Source organism: Calliphora vicina, chromosome 3, assembly GCF_958450345.1.
Source record: "Calliphora vicina chromosome 3, idCalVici1.1, whole genome shotgun sequence".
Classification (NCBI taxonomy): domain Eukaryota; kingdom Metazoa; phylum Arthropoda; class Insecta; order Diptera; family Calliphoridae; genus Calliphora; species Calliphora vicina.
In genome coordinates this window covers 78,958,699-78,976,472 of record NC_088782.1, presented here as the reverse complement: position 1 = coordinate 78,976,472, position 17,774 = coordinate 78,958,699, and the positions used below count along the sequence as shown (strand labels likewise).

At 30.3% G+C, this 17,774-nt stretch overlaps 1 protein-coding gene across 2 annotated transcripts in view; it reads right to left on the bottom strand.

Annotated features, from left to right (window-relative positions):
- The window catches only part of mthl14 (methuselah-like 14), a 107,037-nt gene that overhangs the window by 8,809 nt on the left and 80,454 nt on the right, over positions 1 to 17,774 (bottom strand). For both annotated transcript variants that reach the window (XM_065505269.1, XM_065505270.1), the window contains exon 5: positions 2,841 to 3,030. In XM_065505269.1, the coding sequence (XP_065361341.1) occupies positions 2,841 to 3,030 (190 nt within the window). The remainder of the gene's footprint in view (positions 1 to 2,840; positions 3,031 to 17,774) is intronic.

The window sequence follows — 17,774 nt, the reverse complement described above, 5'->3', positions numbered from 1 at the left end:
AGATGTTTGAGCTGTCAAATTCAATAGTGTTTGTTGCGGTGAAAAACAATAGACACACTTTGACAGTTCAAACAACATGAACAAAAACAAATTGCTGTGGCATGTGGTTTCTGTAAATATTGTAGAATCGACAGCACTTTATAATAAATTCGCCTTGTATGAACATTTTTGTTTTAAATATTGTTACGAAATTGTACTTGAATTCAAATATAACGATTTTAATGGCTGATTTAAAGTTGCATAATGCTTTCAAATAGCAGTGCCTCTCAAACTGTAACATATCTGTGGGCATAGAGAATTATACATAGAGACGAGACACTACGATTTGTCAAACAAAAATACAACAAAAAATATGTTTGATACAACAACAAAATACATTGACTAGCTTGTATTTTGTTGTTGCGAGAGATAGGTTTTTGACAACAGTCTTAGGTTTTTGACAATTATGTCTCGTCTCTATGTTACCCTATGTCTGTGGGCATTATTAACATTGAATAAAAACTTTGAGTTGATCATTGATCGTAAGTATGGCAACGCTGAATGTTTGCTGCGACTCGTATATTCGAATTCGAAATATACGAGTTTTGACAGTTAAAGAACATCCAAGGCGAATTTATATACCAGGTGGTGTCGATTCTACAACACCTGTCACTATAAATAGTGACAGAGGTTGCAGTCGTTAGTGAGTTTATCAGAGACGCTATTCGAATAAACATCAACTGAGTGAGTCCCTTAAAGCGTGCTGTATTTTCAAGTGAATTCGTGTACATTATAAATTGTGTCTGTATTTCTGCGAATTTATAAACGTGTATAAAAAACACTAAGTGACTATTTAATTCTGTTGTTGTACATTTTAAATAAATAAAGAGTTGTTACAATTTTTAAACTACTAAACGGCTTTTATTTGCAATCAAAAGTATTCGGTTTATTTAAAGGAAATAAACCAACATTTTGAAAATGTTAAAACGTAACAATATTTTCAACTTTACACTATTTCGTATTTTAAATTTGTTCAACTTCATATGTTTTAGCAGTTTGCATTTTGCATCTTCCATAGTTGTGTTGTTTGTATTTTCGACTTCGCTATTGTTGACAGTTTATGGTTCTCACTCTGCAATTTGTTTGCATGTTTGATGTTTTTGTAGTAAAATAATTTTTAGAAAAACTGCAAGAAATATTTCTATCATGAAGCTTGCACATATGTATACGGCATTCGAAAACAGTATTCCTATATTTAGTTTATATAAAGTGAAATAATAGGTGTGTCCGCGTACTTTCCAGTAAAAAATATCCAGTAAATTTATTTTAGAGAGTAAAAATAAATTACTCTCAATCAAAAAAAGTACGTGAACAACAATTTGTAATAATATGTAAGTTATATTTTATTATAAATCAATTTAAAACGTTTGTTTTTTGTTATTTTACTCCTTTTCTTAGCAAAACTTGTAAATTGTATTAATTTTCAACTTTTTAGTTTTGTTTACATTTGCAACCACATGTTTTAAACATATTTTTTATGTTGATATTTTTTACTGGACAAAAAATGTCCAGTAAAAAATATCATGTTCTCAATCTACGAACTGTTACTTTTAACACTCTCTTGCTCTCTCGTTACAAGTTTTTAAAAGTAAACGAACGGAATCCCATAACTTCCAGAGATAATTTGTACAAATTATCAAGTACGCGAACACAACTATTATTTTGTTAAAATATTTTTGCAGTTTTCTTTTAAAATTACGAAATATTTAGCAATTTTAGTCTAATAGTAGTAGTTTTAAACCCTGGAAATCCCATTAAAAATAGATTTGCTTCAAATGGGTCTTATTTTGTTTATTAGTAGCTAAACTAAAGGTACGGTTACATATGGCAAATATTTACTCAAAAAAGCGTAACCACTTTTTTGCACAAATTTGTTTGACGTGTTTACTCATGACGTAATGATTATAAGGTGTATGCGTTACGGCAACAAATACAACAATACAAAAACAAATAACTTTTATAGTGTCAAAAACAGCAGCTTAATGTATACAAATTACAGCAAAAAAAATTTTGACAAGATTAAAGATGTAAACAAACTCGAGCAAAAAATAATCAGCTATTTAATTAATGTCACCTTGTATATCATTACACCATGTGTTTACTCTTACAAGTGTTTTGTAAGATCAAACAGCATCAAATAAAATAAAACTAAATATTTGTTTTGAATTGTCTTAAATATAAGGAGTTTTTGACAATAAATAAATAATTAAAATATATTTTATTTAGTGGTTACGTCTTTTTCGTCAAATATTTGTCATGTGTGATCGGATAACTAGTATAACCCGTGCCGAAATTCAGTAAAAGTTGAAAATTGGGTGAATAATGATATGTACTTTGTCTGATTTCTTAAAAAAATTTACCCATTTAAATAATATTTTTAAAATTATTATCTCTCCAACAATGTATATATCTTACAACTTTCAATCGATTTCCGATATGGGGTTCTAGTTATCCGATTGCACTTAAATGGAAAAATAAGACCCATCTAAATCAACTTTATTTTTTAAAGGAATGACTAATGTATATAAATCAGGGGTGCCCGAACACATACCATCAAAGCTTTGGTTGTGTTGGTAAAACAGCGCAGAATTTGATTTGATTTTGTTCTGTGAGATGAAAACAAAGCAACAAACACATGATCATTATAAGAAAACGCACAAGTAAGCTTATAGTGTATGTGTATCAAAGTAACGTCAGCAGAATTTTCTTGCCCTATTACGCGTGCTAGGGAATTGTGATTTCGGGCACCACTGATATAAATACATATATGTATATATAATATTAATCAGTATTTAACTTACTCTTTTTTAACTTCTTCGAAAATATCTTCGTTGTAGGAGTTGTTGTTGATGGCTTCATCATTCGTATTCACAATAACACCTCGCGTTTTTAGTTTTTGAAAACCAAAGAAAGCAGCAGCCATTACTGTGAAACTTAATAGAAGCAAAGTAGATACAGGTGGTATGAAATATCGCTGCGATTCACGAATTGCTAAAATAAAAATTTAATGTGTAATAAGTATGGGGAGAAATGCAGCAATGTTTTCAATATTAAGGTAAATACTCTTATGAGTTTTCGAAACCTCTTAAACTAAACGTAAATATGCTAAATTATCCATTAATTATTGTTTTTTTTTTTTTGATTTGTTAATCATAATTACTATTTATCAATATTTTAGAAAAATGTTTTTTTATAGAAACTGATAACTTTAATCCAAAGCGGTGAGACAATCATGCCTAAAGCCTAGTACTCTGTTCATATTTGCGAAAAATTATGGTTTTTTCATGCTGTTTGACAGATAGCTGTTGGTTTTAATTTCGTGCGAAAGAAGTGCTGCGCAAAGTAAATTAATAAAGTAGCGACAGTACTACAACAAATACAACATTTACAAAAACCACAAGCAATTTTGTTTTTGGTTTAAGGTCTGAGCTGTCAAAGTTGCCTGTTGTTGTTTTTGCTTTTGGGCTTGTTGTATTTTTCGCCACAACAACCACAAGTGAATTGACAGATCAGACCAAAGTAAAAAAAATAGTCAGCTGTTCTACTGAGTCTACTTTATTAATTTACTTTGGTGCTGCGTATGTTATTTCGTGTGGAAAAATAAGGTTGCCAGATTTATTTCACATGTTTTCCACAATAAAAACAGAGTACTGCTATTGCGAAATTATTTCGCATATACTTCATTCCAAATATTTTATATGTAGTTTGACAGCATTTCGCACGAAATTTTGAACAGAGTACCTAGCTTAAACCGTTGAACCGATCCAAATGTAATTTTCAACTTAGATCTATTTTAGCTTGTGAGAATGGTCTACATATTTTTTTCAAATTTAGACTATAAAGCCTAGTACTCTGTTCATATTTGCGAAAAATTATGGATTTTTCATGCGAACAATTTTATATGCTGTTTGACAGTTTCAATTTCGTGCGAAAGAAGTGCTGCGTATGTTATTTCGTGTGGAAAAATAAGGTTGCCAGATGTATTTCACATGTTTTCCACAATAAAAACAGAGTACTGCTATTGCGAAATTATTTCGCATATACTTCATTCCAAATATTTTATATGTAGTTTGACAGCATTTCGCACGAAATTTTGAACAGAGTACCTAGCTTAATAGGACAAATTGGAAAAAAATGAGCATAAACTATTGGACATAGATCAATGAAATTTGGCACACATATTAATACCACATGATTTAGTTTTGATATCTCGTAATTTGGACTAAAAACAAACAAAAAAACAACAAAAATTTAGTTCGAGATTTTCTTCGATTAACAATTTTTGGATGATGCGACTTCTAGGCGTAAGTCGTTATTTGTGATGGCGTGATGAACATTTCAAGACCAAATAATATTTCCTTAGTGGTATTATACTGTTAAGGAGGCAAAATCAAACAATCATAAAATATTAAAATACATTTTTGCTGTCATCAATAATATTTATACTAATTTAAATATGAAATAACCTGGGATCGTAACGGTTATTTATAATTCATATCAAAAAAGTTATATTATAGCAGTTATTTTGTGACTTTAAAGATAAAAATCCATCTAAAACAGTTATTTTACAACGTAAAAATAAAAACTCTTAAAAATAGATTTTAGTATGCCATCATAAAATAAAACTCATTTGAAGAGTTTTATTTTCCCCGTCATAAAATAAAACACATTTGAGGAGTAACATTGAGAGTGTTCTTTTTCATAAATGCGTTCTCTATTTGTCAAACAATGCGACATCAATCAATTATCCGCGCCCATAGCTCTCAGGGGCAGAGTAAAGGCCTAATTAGTTTGTAAGTTCCGTTCCGTAACGAATCAGCTGTTTTATTTTTAGCTTAAGCTGCCCACACACGGGTGATTTGTGAGTGCGATTTGTTCGTTTTCGACTTGTTAATGGGGCTGTGCGCTAACAAAATCACAAGTAATTGAAAATTTTCAATGACAAATCAGGCGAACAAATCATTCCGTGTGTGGCCAGCTTAATGGAAAGTTGTATATGTCGTTAGTTTTTCTGTAATGTTAAGTGACAGCTAAAACAGTTGATATCATACACAGACAAAAATGCTACAATATTTTTTGTTCTTATTTCAAAAACAGCTGATACGTTCTTACGGAAAAACAAACTACAAAATAACAACCTACAGAACGTTACAGAACGCAAAGACTAATGGAGCCTTAACTTAAGGGTGGATTAGCCGACTGTAATGTAACCTTAACGGAACGGAACAGCTGATCGTTTCTATTGTGTGTAAAGTAGTTAAAGCAGTTATAGTGACAAAATGTAACGTAACTGTAACGTCTGAACCTGTTAAAAACAGAATTTCTTTACGTTTCAACGTGACATTTACTAACGGTGTTGTCAACTTGTTGATTTTAAAAGTCTTGTATAAAAAATACTTATGCTCAGAACGCTTAACAATATTTTCAATGTTCTAAAAATGTTTTAAATATTTCAATAATATAAATACATAAATAAAAAAAAAATATAAGAAAAGATAAACTCACTGTTTATTGTTGATTTTTTGTTTTAGCTTTGATATTTTTACAAATAAAGCTTGAGTGTCTGTAATTCTCATTCACTCTATAGTTTGATTTGTATAATATCTTTAGTTTTTCTAAAGCCTTTTGGGAAAAGGTTTCCTGATGATCTGGCTTAAGCAACCAGTGAAATGCGCATAGTCTACGTTTACAATGCAGAAATTGAAAGGTAGACAGACGAAGTTTGAAGGCGAGGTGTTGAAGAGGTACATTGCGTATTACACAGGTTTAGGTTAGTTCAAAAGAGAATGAGAAAACTGTCTGCCTTTCAATTTCTGCATTGTAAAAGGGGACAAAGGAACTAGCATATCCCACAACAATAAATGTCAGTTAATTTATCAATAATTGGGAAATTTAGCACAATTCTTACTAAAAACAAAATTTTTTTATTGTTATGGTAATATTTACATATTATACAAATTAGTTCACACAAGCATTTATAAAATGTATACTAATAATAATCGAAAGTAATAAGTTTGAAAATATTAAATTAATATTTTGTATAGACAAATTAAATTAACAAATTAGGGACATTATTACAACTTGCCTTTATGTTTGAAATAGTGAAGGTGAAACTTTAAGCAATAGAAAAAGGTACCCTTAAAGTTAACTATTAATATTACGAACATAAAGGCATGTTGTAATAATGGCCCTTAGTATAAAGTACAATACAATATTAATTAATTTTTAAGTTATCGGACCTTTAATAAATAAAGTCTGTATGACAAGGTAATAAATAATATTTATAATTGTCTCCTAATGGGTTAATATAAACATATATGAAGTCACTTCGAAGCACTTCACAATGATGATGAATACATTTTTTTTAAATCGCAGAAAAAAATTATAAAATCGCTTGAACAGTATTTAAAACAATTGTGTTGATAACACTTTCAAACAGCTGTTTAAATTTGTTTGTTTATGCCAAAAACATATGACACGTTTTTAATGTTCTATAATCGCACTAAAGTGTTACGTTAAGTCAACATTACGGTTACATTACATCAACGGTCGGCTAACCCAGCCTTTAGACTATATACATCAAGGCGTATTTAACAAGATGATAGCAGTGGCGAATTGAAATAAATACAGGCGAATTCACTTATTTTTTGTATATGGAGTTTGACATAATGGCGTTCCGGCGAATATTTTTTATTAAATGCACCTTGATATACATGTACACAATGCGAGCATTAAGGCGAATTCATTGCAGGTGAGTTAAAAATTATTTTTTTACTCGATTTTACTCAAGGCGTATTTAACAAGGTGACAGCAGTGGCGAATTGAAATAAATACAGGCGAATTCACTTATTTTTTATATATTGAGTTTGACATACGGGCGTACGGGCGAATATTTTTTATATATGTAGTTTGACATTTGTGCGAGCTATTTCTATAATCAGCTGTGCTGCCGAAGGCACCTTATTAAATGCACCTTGATTTTACTCATTTTTGCAGTTAGCTGCTTTATGCATTAAACACATTGAAGACAGCAGGCTTGACGAACACACGAATTCAAAAGCTGCTGGCTGAAGTTGCAGTCGTGCGGCGGCTGCTGAATTCTTTTAAAGAAGACAGCTTCACAGTAAACAGCTGATTTATTATTCAGTGGTGTCACTTTAATTTTTTACTTTAATAAAAAATAACCGTACAAAATTCCAACCTAATTAAAATTTAAACAATTATTTTGAATAAAAATATATATGTGGTAATAATATACCTGTTATTAATTTATTTTAATATGGTTATCAGAAACTTCTCTTAATTAAGTAAAAAAATATATATTTTTTAAGCACTAATTTGATTTTCTTTTTTTATTATATTAGCAACACTATTTCTGTTTTGAAGTTGACAAAAATAGAAATTAGCCTAATTGGGCAGGAGCAGCAAAAGAAGTCGTGTCGCCGTGCTGTAGTGAAAAGAATCGTCATTTAAACCAAGGCGTATTTAACAAGGTGACAGCAGTGGCGAATTGAAATAAATACAGGCGAATTCATAAAATTTTTTTATATGGAGTTTGACATAAATGCGTACTGGCGAATATTTTTTATATGTGTAGTTTGACATTATCGCGTGCTATTTCTATAATCAGCTGTGCTCCCGATGACACCTTATTAAATGCACCTTGATATAAACCAAGGTATATTAATTATAAGGTAGTGTCATCGGCGAATTCAGAATACCGAGCGAATTGGTTATATTTTTTTTATATGTAGTTTGACATTGTGCCTGCATTTTAAGGCGAATTGGCTGGCAGGGAAAAATGTCAAAAACAGCTCACAAATAAATCAAAGCGAATTTTTTTAAATTTGAATCTGTTTGTTTTTTAAATTTAATTTGATGTTTTTAAAATAAAACTAATTTCGTGTAGTATTATTATTGGTTTTAAAACATAAACGAATTTAACAGCAAAACAAAGTTTGACATTTACAAAATGTAAACAAAGTTTGACATTTATAATGCACTACGGCGAAAAATGAACATAGTAGCAAAAAACGATCAGCTGGTCTGATAACACTACCCAAAGTAAATTAATAAAGTAGACTCAGTAGAACAGCTGACTATTTTTTTTACTTTGGTCTGAACTGTCAATTCACTTGTGGTTGTTGTGGCGAAAAATACAACAAGCCCAAAAGCAAAAACAACAACAGGCAACTTTGACAGCTCAGACCTTAAACCAAAAACAAAATTGCTTGTGGTTTTTGTAAATGTTGTAGTACTGTCGCTACTTTATTAATTTACTTTGACACTACCTTATAATTAATATACCTTGCCTACAACAATACAATCTGTCAAAGAACACAAGTAAGGCGAATTCAATATTAAAGTGGAATTTAACAAAAAACTAGTGTAAAATATATTTGTATTGAATATAAAACAACAGAAAAAAGTGGACACATTAAAAACATACAAATACAAACACACACATACAGTGATGATAAAAATAATAGACACTTATGGTGTACATTATTATTTGGTGTGAATGTAAGTAAAATGAGAGAATTGCTGATAAATAACGGTGCTTATTTTTAGCTAATATATTACAAAAACTAATTATGTTAGAAAAAAAAAAATTTACATGCATTTGATAATAAGAAATTATTAATTGTTGAGCGGTTGTTTTAAGCTGTGCAAAATAATAAGGACAGCGCTTCAATTTGTAAATAAACACATTGGAAAAGTTATTCAAAGTTATTATTTTGTGTATAAAAGGTAAGAAGAGTGTTCTAATTTACATTCCAACATAAAAATAATTTCTTTTGTTTAGAAGAAATGAGAAAAATGGAAAAATCTAAGCATTGTGACCCAGCTGTACGGCAAAATATCAAAAAGTTGCGTGATTCCAGAAATTCTTATAAAAAATTTCAAAAACCATGTTAGAAAATGCAGTCAAATGGATTCCTGCTAAAGAAACACGTGGTAGATAACCGAAAGTTACACCAACAGTAAAATGAAAGATCATTCGATGTGTTAAAAATAATTCATTTATTTCGTCTAAACAAATAAAAAATAATTTGAACATTAATATCGACTCATCAACAATTCGGAAAACACTAATCATAGAGAACCTTAAAGCTCACAGTGCTAGAAAAGTTCCAATGTTGTCTAAAAGAACGTGCAACAAAGGTTAAATTTTTCTGAATTCCACTCTGGCTGGTCTCAAGAGAGATGGCGAAATATTCTTTGGTCGGATGAGACGAAAATTAATTAATTTAATTCAGATCGAGGTCTTCATACTGTAAGAAGACCAACCAATACAACATACGACCCCAAGTACACTCTTAAGACGGTGAAGCATCATGGTGGTAATATCGTTGTTTGGGTATAATTTTTATTCTATGTTGTTGGGCCACTATATCGTAAAAAGGGCATTATGAAAGCAAAGGATTATGTCGAAATCCTCCAGAATTGTATGCTACCATATGCCGAAGAAAATATGCCACTTCGATGGGTATTCGAACTGGATAATGATCCTAAACACATTGCAAAGTGTACTAAGAAGTGGTTTGAGAACAACAAAATCAATTTATTAGACCCGCCCGCACAGTCTCCAGATCTAAATCCGATTGAGAATTTGTGGAATACAGTCAAAACATCAATCAGAGGAAAGTGTGCTACAAATTGCGATGAGCTCTGGGAATTAATTCAGGCTGCGTGGAATAATATACCGGTATCAGCCTATCAAAAACTAAGCAGCAATGTCACATTAACAAAATATTAGCTACTCTAGAACAGACATGCGCAAAAATAAATCCTCTCACCAATACACTTAGGGCCGTTTTCTCATTAGGTGATTATATTTTTTCCCAACGAAAAACTGCAGATTAAAGAAATTTGGTTTTCTCAATGTCTCATTTGCTTCTATTCTGTCGCAAAGCTAACCCGACCTCATCTGCCAATTATTTATTTATCGTACAGATAAATTCAATCAGCTGACTGCTGTTCACAGTTTTTATGTGTTTTTGTAAACGTAATTAAAAAATTTTATAAAAATAAAAAAGTTTAATAGAGGAATTATCATTAATTTGATGGAGGATGAACTCGAAGAACATGGGTTCCAAGTGAATACTGAAAGAGTTTATCATGCCAGGCCTAACTACCTGGCAGACATGCAGGATAGTGAATTTTTCAAAAGATTCCGGCTGTTGATGGCCACATTAAACAGCTGATTTATGTAAACATGTTGTCACTTGAAGGCAGAGTTCCCAACTTTCACATCTATTTTGAGAGGTATTGTCATCTGAAAATAATGTTTTTTGTCGGTATATTGAGAAAACCAAAATTGTTAACGGACAGTTTATCGGCCTAATAAATTTATGTCGGCATTTAGTAACAGGCAGTTTGTCGATACATTGAGAAAACGGGCCTTACTCTCACAAACACATTCAATTCGTTATTTTATTCAGTGCACCTACAAACACACAAATACAAAAACTGAAAAAATAAAGTAAAAGTCATACACCAGTGCTCATGTGTATTCCTAGTTGTCTCGTTGAATGGACAACGACCAGCGTTGCCGCTTTGGTCCAATTGGACCAAAATTGGTAGTTTCAAGTTAACAAATTGACTTTTGGTAGTATGGTTGGTTTGTTCCGATATTTGTCGTATTTTGGTAGGCTACGATATTTCTGAATACATAAGTATTTTTAAGAACAAAATAATTAAAATAATAACGAAAAAACTACTTATGTTAAGCCAAAATAATAAAACTACATACATATTTGCAAAATATGAAGATAGCATTTTCTTAAATATTTAGTTTAGTCAGGTAAGTGTATTTATTTAGTAACTTTTATTTTCTAATAATATTTGTTAAACTCTGCTTCAATATTTCAGTTTCATCTGACACTTTAAATGTCCAATTATGCAAATTAGGACGCGTAATTTATTTCTATATGAAACTTATTTGTGTTGAATTTTTTCGGGATACCAACACTTTTAGGAGTTTTGCGCTCGTTTAAGTAATTTTCGGAAGAGGGCCTTATATGGAAGCTATGGTCAATTATGAATTGAATTTTTAGGTGTAATTTATTTGTAAAAATGTTATTTAATATCCATATAAATCAGGACATTAATATGGGGGCTATGTGAAATACATGGACAACTAGCCAGACAGACGTACGGAAGGACATGTTAAATCGACTCAAAAATAAAATCTCGAAAACTGAACGATTTTAACATATTTATGATTGTAGTGTTCTTAAATAACTTTCTTCCTCTAATTTTATAGCAGCAATAATATAATTTTAAGTTAACTATTAATTTTGAAACGAATCCATATAGCATTTCTCAAATATTATAAATTTGGTAGGTTTTGGTAGTTTTTAATTAGAAATTTGGTAGGAAAAATATTTTATGAGTGGCAACGCTGACAACGACTACTAAAATGTAAGAGCGTAAAGGCTGGGTTAGCCGACCGTTGATGTAATGTAACCGTAATGTTGACTTAACGTAACACTTTAGTGCGATCAAGGCAAATTTATTTACAGGTATACCCAATTCTACAACAAATACAACTTTACCAAAAACAACATGTACTTTGTTTTTGTAAAATTATTTGCTAGCTGTCAAACAGCTAAACAACAGAAGACGGCAAAAATCAAAAACAGGGGTAAAAATAAATAAATACGTGAAATTTACTTTCAATAAGTACTCCATTCACTTTTATATTGTCAATTATTCACTTTTCTACTATTTTATATTTTTTATTAAAAGAAACAAAAACGTTAATTTAAATTAATAAAGAAATGTAAACAAACTTTGACAGCTAGAAGTGAAAAAACAAATCGAGCAAAAAATAGTCAGCTGGCTTTTCGACGTCACCTTATTAGATACACCTTGAGTGCGATTATAGAACATTAAAAACGTGTCATATGTTTTTGACATAAACAAACAAATTTAAACAGCTGTTTGAAAGTGTTATCAACACAATTGTTTTAAATACTGTTCAAGCGATTTTATAATTTTTTTCTGCGATTTAAAAAAAATGTATTCATCATCATTGTGAAGTGCTTCGAAGTGACTTCATATATGTTTATATTAACCCATTAGGAGACAATTATAAATATTATTTATTACCTTGTCATGCAGACTTTATTTATTAAAGGTCCGATAACTTAAAAATTAATTAATATTGTATTGTACTTTATACTAAGGGCCATTATTACAACATGCCTTTATGTTCGTAATATTAATAGTTAACTTTAAGGGTACCTTTTTCTATTGCTTAAAGTTTCACCTTCACTATTTCAAACATAAAGGCAAGTTGTAATAATGTCCCTAATTTGTTAATTTAATTTGTCTATACAAAATATTAATTTAATATTTTCAAACTTATTACTTTCGATTATTATTAGTATACATTTTATAAATGCTTGTGTGAACTAATTTGTATAATATGTAAATATTACCATAACAATAAAAAAATTTTGTTTTTAGTAAGAATTGTGCTAAATTTCCCAATTATTGATAAATTAACTGACATTTATTGTTGTGGGATATGCTAGTTCCTTTGTCCCCTTTTACAATGCAGAAATTGAAAGGCAGACAGTTTTCTCATTCTCTTTTGAACTAACCTAAACCTGTGTAATACGCAATGTACCTCTTCAACACCTCGCCTTCAAACTTCGTCTGTCTACCTTTCAATTTCTGCATTGTAAACGTAGACTATGCGCATTTCACTGGTTGCTTAAGCCAGATCATCAGGAAACCTTTTCCCAAAAGGCTTTAGAAAAACTAAAGATATTATACAAATCAAACTATAGAGTGAATGAGAATTACAGACACTCAAGCTTTATTTGTAAAAATATCAAAGCTAAAACAAAAAATCAACAATAAACAGTGAGTTTATCTTTTCTTACATTTTTTTTTATTTATGTATTTATATTATTGAAATATTTAAAACATTTTTAGAACATTGAAAATATTGTTAAGCGTTCTGAGCATAAGTATTTTTTATACAAGACTTTTAAAATCAACAAGTTGACAACACCGTTAATAAATGTCACGTTGAAACGTAAAGAAATTCTGTTTTTAACAGGTTCAGACGTTACAGTTACGTTACATTTTGTCACTATAACTGCTTTAACTACTTTACACACAATAGAAAGGATCAGCTGTTCCGTTCCGTTAAGGTTACATTACATTACAGTCGGCTAATCCACCCTTAAGAATACGTGTGATTTGATTTTCCACAATAGTGGTATGGGCTGCGCATGTCTGCTCTAGAACCGAAATTAGTACAAATCTATTTCGAATTTATTTTTTTTATTACTATTTTGAAGATAACATGAAGCATAGACAACAACTAGATAGATAACTGAGAGCCAAAAACCTATGTAAGTATGTTGTCAAAAACCTAATTCATGAGAATGTATTGCATGTATTTTGTTATTGTATAACCCTTCCGTTCTATGTGTTTATTCTATGACATGAAGTGTCCTTATGTTTTTTCACAGGGTGAATCTGTATTTTAAGTTTAATTAATTAAAATAAACAAAATAAAAACAACAATTTAATAAAATCGCAATAGAATTTGTTTTTGAACTAAATTACCTAAAAATAAGTACAGTTATTTATCAGCAATTCTCTCATTTTACTTGATTTATCATCACATATTGTTATGCCACATTATTGTTCTTATATTTTTGTTTTATATTTTGACAGTTTGGGTAAAACAGCTGAGATCAGCTGGGCTAACGAGTACTCCTTATATGAATTCACTTTGATTGAAGCCAGAAATTTCGCTTAGTGCAAAAACACCAATACATTCAGTTCTCTCTTGGTGCGGATCATTGATCTAAATTTTTAGATTCTAAAACAAGGCGAATTTATATACAAGGTGGTGTCTGTCGGTGGCGGATTCAGGAAAATACGAGCGAATTCATGCATTTTTTATATATGGAGTTTGATATTCGAAACAATGAGAGAGTGGTTTTGAATGTCAAACTCCATATATAAAAAATTATTGAATTCGCTCGTATTTCCCTGAATTCGCCACCGACACCACCAAGGCGAATTTAACAAGGTGACAGCAGTGGCGAATTGAAATAAATACAGGCGAATTCACTTATTTTTTATATATAGAGTTTGTTATACGGGCGCATATTTTTTATATATGTAGTTTGACATTTGTGCGTGCTATTTCTATAATCAGCTGTGCTGCCGATGGCACCTTATTAAATGCACCTTGGACACCACCTTGTATATAAATACGCCTTGTTCTAAAACATTGATGTCCATCAGCGTTGCCACTCATAAAATATTTTTCCTACCAAATTTCTAATTAAAAACTACCAAAACCTACCAAATCCTACCAAATTTAAAATATTTGAGAAATGCTATATGGATTCGATTCAAAATAAATAGTTAACTTAAAATTATATTGTTGCTGCTATAAAATTACCCAGAGGAAGAAAGTTATTTAATTAAACTACAATCATAATCAATCACATCGTTCAGTTTTCGAGATTTTATTTTTGAGTCGATTTAACGATGTCGATGTTGTCGTTGTCCATGTATTTCACATAGCCCCTATATAAATGTCCTCCAGAAATAAGACATTATCCGTCATAAATGCTTGATTTATATAGATATTAAATAAAATTTTTACAAATAAATTACACCTAAAAATTCAATTCATAATTGACCATAGCTCCCATATAAGGCCCCCTTCCGAAAATTACTTAAACGAGCATAAAACACCTAAAAGTGTTGGTATCCCGAAAAAATTCAACACAAATAAGTTTCATATAGAAAAAAGTACGCGTCCTAATTTCCATATTTGGATATTTAAAGTGTCAGATGAAACTGAAATATTGAAGCAGAGTTTAACACATATTATTAGAAAATAAAAGTTTTGAGAGCCCTTTGGCATTTTTTGAACTCAACACTACTAAATAAATACATATTTACCTGACTAAACTAAATATTTAAGAAAAAGCTATCTTCATATTTTGCAAATATGTAGTTTTATTATTTTGGCATAACATAAGTAGGTTTTTCGTTATTATTTTAATTATTTTGTTCTTAAAAATACTTATGTATTCAGCAATATCGTAGCCTACCAAAATACGACAAATATCGGAACAAACCAACCAAACTACCAAAAGTCAATTTGTTAACTTGAAACTACCAATTGGACCAAAGCGGCAACGCTGATGTCCATTTCATAGCATAATTCTGCAATTCAGTGTTACCATCAACGTAATTTTAAATTACACATGACTAATACCTAAATTAAACACCCATGATAAATTTACATACATATATGTCCATTTGAAGTGGACGCCAGAATCTTTGAACCAAATGTAACCAATTTTTCACAAAGGGGAATTGGCCCACAATTTTAGAAGGCTGTTATCATATTCATATCTTCTTGGATAACCAAGCTGTCCATATATTATCCTAAATACCTTAAATTAAAATGACGCCATTTGAATAAAGTCCAAAAACGTAATCGATGTTCCCAAATAAAATTAATGTTTACTTTGTTTTAAACAAAATGTTTATAATAGCACTGGTACTTAGTTGGTGATCTGGACCATAGGAGAAACACAAATCACCGCATTCGAAATCGAGTACTTCTTCATCGACATATAGTTAACGTGGATCACGGCAGTCGTTATCGTCACACATCTACTCGAAGCATTAAAATAATAAACAAATAAAAATGTAAGTATTTGTCTGATATTTTCTCAAAATTAGTATAAACAAGTAAGTGCTATATTCGGCTATGCCGAATCTTATATACCCTTCACCTTTGTTGTGGATGCATTATTATTTTTTATAATTAGTATATATGTATGTACATTGCCCACTTTCAGCTTATCAAGAACACAAAAAACAACAACAACGCCAAACGAAACAGAACACCAAAAGAAAAAACAAAAACAAAATACGCAAGGCAATGAAACCAACCCACATCCAAACATACGTTTAATTGTATAAAAAACAACAACAACGCCAAAAGAAACAAAACACAAAAGAAAAACAAAATACGCAAAGCATGCACATTCAAACATACGATTTGTTGATTTTTTGTCAAAAAAACCAACACACAACCAAACAAAAGTTTAGTTGTATAAAAAACAACAACAACGCCAATAGAAACAAAACACAAAAAAACAAAATACGCAAAGCATGCACATACAAAAACATACGTTTTGTTGCTTTTTTGTCAAAGCATGCAATACATTGTGTTATTTGATGAAATTTTCAGAGGTTGTCTCGGATTTTTGCTCATATCTCCGTTATTTATGGACGGATTTTGCTGATTTTAAATAGCAAAATTCTCGAAAGTATGTCTGACAGAATTGTTGAAGATTTGGATCCCGGAGATATCTGGGGCCTTCAGAAAATTGATTTCAACAGACAGACAGACAGACAGACAGACAGACAGATATACATACATACATACATACATACATACATACATACATACATACATACATACATACATACATACATACATACATACATACATACATACATACATACATACATACATACATACATACATACATACATACATACATACATACATACATACATACATACATACATACATACATACATACATACATACATACATACATACATACATACATACATACATACATACATACATACATACATACATACATACATACATACATACATACATACATACATACATACATACATACATACATACATACATACATACATACATACATACATACATACATACATACATACATACATACATACATACATACATACATACATACATACATACATACATACATACATACATACATACATACATACATACATACATACATACATACATACATACATACATACATACATACATACATACATACATACATACATACATACATACATACATACATACATACATACATACATACATACATACATACATACATACATACATACATACATACATACATACAGACAGACAGACAGACAGACAGACGGACAGACGGACATGGCTTAATCGACTCCGCTATATATAAGGATCCAGAATATATATACTTTATAGGGTCGGAAATGAAAAATGTAGAAATTACAAACGGAATGACAAACTTATATATACCCTTCTCACGAAGCTGAAGGGTATATAAATATGTTTTATTTAACCCTCCGTTACTCGCAACTGATCTGGTTGATACAGCAAACATTTTTTTATTGTAAATTTTTTTAATCACTTTTATGCTATTTTTTGATAAAATAATATTTTTACTGGAATTTTTTTGTATTGCTCTTTTAAATACATTGGCCCATAATCATAGTCAAAAATAAAGTACATTTTACGAGAATTAAACTCGACTTTACTTAAGAGTGGACTTTATGTCTATCATAGACAAGTTAAAGTATACTTTTGACGCTGAAGTCGACTCTAAATATAAAACTAGCTGAAGTTGTTTTTAACTCGTTTAACAACAGCATGAGCTGTTCTTCGACGAGTAAAAAAGTTCGTAACAAAGTAAAAAATTTAAGTTACAAGATATTGGTAGAGATTTTGCAATTATTGAACAGTTATCAATAAAATTAGTACCAAAATATCGTAATTATGATATTAATCTTATCTTTTCCATTTTGACTATAGTTGCAAAATAATTAAAAGCAGGTTTTTATTTTAAAGTTGTTTTTAAAAAGAACCGACTTTAGTGTTTGACTAAGATTATGGG